The sequence below is a fragment of the Trachemys scripta genome, chromosome 4 (genome assembly GCF_013100865.1).
Source record: "Trachemys scripta elegans isolate TJP31775 chromosome 4, CAS_Tse_1.0, whole genome shotgun sequence".
NCBI lineage: Eukaryota > Metazoa > Chordata > Testudines > Emydidae > Trachemys > Trachemys scripta.
Genome location: NC_048301.1, coordinates 22,375,886 through 22,379,616, shown reverse-complemented (window position 1 = coordinate 22,379,616; position 3,731 = coordinate 22,375,886). Strand labels below are relative to the sequence as shown.

Below are 3,731 nucleotides of genomic sequence, written 5' to 3'. Positions count from 1 at the left end.
TTCCATTTCATTAGTCTTACATTTTGCAGTACCACAGATGTTCCTTTCCAATGTGAGTTTTCAGCCCGGAGGTTACAATTCCTAGGAGTCTTGCAAACAGATCCAGCATTGCTCCCACCCTCTTTCTTTGTGGCTAGCTGAGGTATCAAGAAATTTAAACTCAGGTAGCATTGGGTCCTTAGAAGTCTGAACAACACCTTAGAAAAGTATTAGAAAAAGTACACTTTAACCTGGCAGGTTGGAAGTTCTTTCTTACGAGTACAGATCTTGGTTGGGGGAGGATGGGCAGAATCCAATTTGGAATGTGTCTATTCCTAATTTCCAGTGGTGGGGACCTTTGCTGTCTTCCCTTTGACTTTTATCTTGCATTCAGCTGTCTTATCCACATTTTAATAAATGCCTAACTTCTTTTCCAGGTTACATTACCAGTTTATCTGAACTTCACCCGTGCTGATCTGATCTTCACTGTTGACTTTGAAATAGCCACCAAGGAAGATCCTCGCAGTTTCTATGAACGTGGTGTTGCAGTCCTCTGCACAGAGTAACAAAATAACGCTTTCTAACAGGAAAATAGTAGTAAAATTCAGTGTCTTTAATCTAGTCTACAGTGTTAGTTTTAACTTCCAAGGGATGGTTAAGTTGTCAGAAGGATTGGTGTAAAGTTGACTTGATAGAGGCTGGTGTACTTGAAAGGTGATACTGATGATTTGAGGAAGAATTGGATGTGGTTTTTAGATGGCTCTAGTTACATGTGGTAATGTTTGGTGGTTCTTACTACATTAAATAAATTCTATAGCATGATTTGTGGTTCTTTATTTCATTTCTCAAAGCATTGTTCTTGCCATGACTTGCTCTAGAGAATTACTTCCATTAATGCTTTTAAATTTTCAAGGAATGGAGAATGATGGTGAAACATTACCCAGGTCTTCAATAATGAATGGTGCTAACGTACTAAGAAACCAGTTTTACCATTTGTGGCTTGTAACTTGCAAATCTCCTGTATAAATCACCTGTAAGCAGAAACAAGAATGCAAAAGCCAAAATTAATTCAGTGGAACAAGTTGAAATTGAGCAAACACTGGTTTTCCAAAGGAAGGCAAGGGAGATGTCATGCCAATATTACTGTTACACAGGAGCAATGAACTGCACACATTGCTTAATCTACCTGGAATAGATATGAACCACCTGCATACTTATGTGAGAATTACCCTGTACACAACACTAATTTTCAGAACAGTTTTATCACTTCCAGTGATACAGTAACCAGCACAGTGGATATGTGTGAGGAAGTAACTTTCCATTAATATCAACATGCTTGCAGACACTTGAATTTAGATCTACTTGGGATTTTTTTTTTTTTTAATGAATATTATTTCCACCTCTGAGCTTATTGACATAAGCTAATAGCGCTACCACACTTAGGTGTATCTCTTCTGATTGCATATGCTAAAGATATTGGTTTTATTCTGTTCATTCCTTAAAGGGACACTTAAAGCTGGCAGACCCAAAAATCTGACCCACCCAACCACATAGCTTTTGGTTCCACAGTAGTCACTAACATTTTAAATTCTGCTGCTCTCAAACTACATCCTTACTAGATTTTTACTTGTATGGCTCCTTTATCTTCAGAAATTTCTAGGATAGTGAAACAGCCTGCAATTTCTGAATACAGTCTCACTTGATCGATGTTCCTCATGCACAGAATCTGGTATTCTCTGCCTCTGAGGAGCTTTTTGTGGGATGTGAGTTCTGAACATGGATGTTGCCTCTAACATCCTTTCCAGTAAAGTGCATAATTTCCTTGTGCCCTAAAGCTTACTAGAAGGCCCCTAAATCTTCTAAAAGCTTCATCCAATGAGACTGGTATTTAGACTACAGAATGTTGCCACGTGGAGCATCTGTCTAAACTTCCTGTGGTGTTTAGGTAATTTGAATATCAAATGCATAACAAAATTTGCATTGGTAATTAAAGAGCTTTGCTGTTCTGTATTCCCATTTGGCATTTGAGACCTCTGAACTCCTGTACACAGGGAAACACAGGTCTTAGATGGGCTGATCATGTGGCTGTAAGAACTCAATGAGCCATGCTTACATAGAGATACATATGCAAGAGTGTACTGGTGGGGGGAGGCACAACCTGTGCTGTATTGGGAAACTGTAGCTCTTAGACTGATGCCACCATATGGCTTGTGAGTCTGTGGCAACAGTACAAGTAGCCTGTCATTGACCAGCAGCCTGATCCTTGGAGTAGGGGGTGTCTTCCATTGGGAGGGTGAACAGTATCAGCTTTTGGTGGAGCCTCACTAAGATTCTTATGTAAGGACCTCTGAGCCCTGCTGCCTTGAGGGAGGAATGAAGAAAGTGCCAGACTTAGAACAAATTACAGGGGGATGATTGAGCTGAAACCCTTTTATGATTCAGTTGATGAGCGAGCACTACTTTAGAGATTCTAGAGCTCCAATGAAAAAAGGCTTTAAGAGCTAGGTTCTGTAGATAGTGGAAGTTGAGAGACTAAAATAGCTGAGTTGTGCATTCACACCTGTCATGATATAGAATCATAGACTTTAAGGGCAGAAGGGACCATTATGATCATCTAGTCTGACCTCCTGCACAAGGCAGGCCACAGAATCTCACCCACCCACTCCTGTATCAAATCCGTGTCTGAGCCGTTGAAGTCCTCAAATCATGGTTTAAAGGCTTCAAGGTGCAGAGAATCTTCCAGCAAGTGACCCGTGCCCCACGCTGCAGAGGAAGGCGAAGAACCCCCAGGGCCTTCTGCCAATCTGTCCTGGAGGAAAATTCCTTCCCAACCCCAACTATGGCGATCAGCTAAACCCTCAGCATGTGGGCAAGACTCACCCCAGCCAGACACCCAGGAAAGAATTCTCTGTAGTAACTCAGTTCCCATCCCATCACAGGCCATTGGGCATATTTACCACTAGTAGTCAAAGACTAATTAATTGCCAAATTAGGCTATCCTATCATACCATCCCCTCCATAAACTTATCAAGCTTAGTCTTGAAGCCAGATATGTCTTTTGCCCCCACTACTCCCCTTGGAAGGCTGTTCCAGAACTTCACTCCTCTGATGGTTAGAAACCTTCCTCTAATTTCAAGTCTAAGCTTCCTGATAGCCAGTTTATATCCATTTGTTCTTGTGTTCACATTGGTACTGAGCTTAAATATTTCCTCTCCCTCCCTGGCATTTATTCCTCTGATATATTTATAGAGAGCAATCATATCTCCCCTCAGCCTTCTTTTGGTTAGGCTAAACAAGCCAAGCTCTTTGAGTCTCCTTTCATATGACAGGTTTTTCCATTCCTCAGATCATCCTAGTAGCCCTTCTCTGAACCTGTTCCAGTTTGAATTCATCCTTCTTAAATATGGGAGAACAGAACAGCACACAGTATTCCAGATGAGGTCTCACCAGTGCCTTGTATAATGGTACTAACACCTCCTTATCTCTACTGGAAATATCTCACCTGATGCAGCCCAAGACCGCATTAGTGTTTTTCACAGCCATATCACATTGGCAGCTCATAGTCATCCTACGATCAACCAATACTCTGAGGTCCTACTCCTCCTATGTTACTTCCAACTGATGAATCCCCAGCTTATAACAATAGTTCTTATTAATCCCTAAATGCAGGGCTGGTGCAAGAAAGTTTCACACCCTAGGCGAAACTTCCACCTTGCGCCCCCCCCCCCCCCCCCCCCCAGCGCCCCCCCCCC

The 3,731-nt window shown here is 42.0% G+C and overlaps 1 protein-coding gene across 1 annotated transcript in view; it reads left to right on the top strand.

Moving 5' to 3' along the window:
• Positions 1–801, top strand: part of DYNC1H1 (dynein cytoplasmic 1 heavy chain 1) — a gene marked incomplete in the record, with an annotated part of 59,232 nt that extends 58,431 nt beyond the window's left edge. Inside the window, 1 exon segment of the mRNA XM_034767929.1 lies at positions 417–801. Coding sequence (XP_034623820.1) covers positions 417–545 — 129 coding nt within the window.
• Positions 802–3,731: the final 2,930 nt, after the last annotated feature.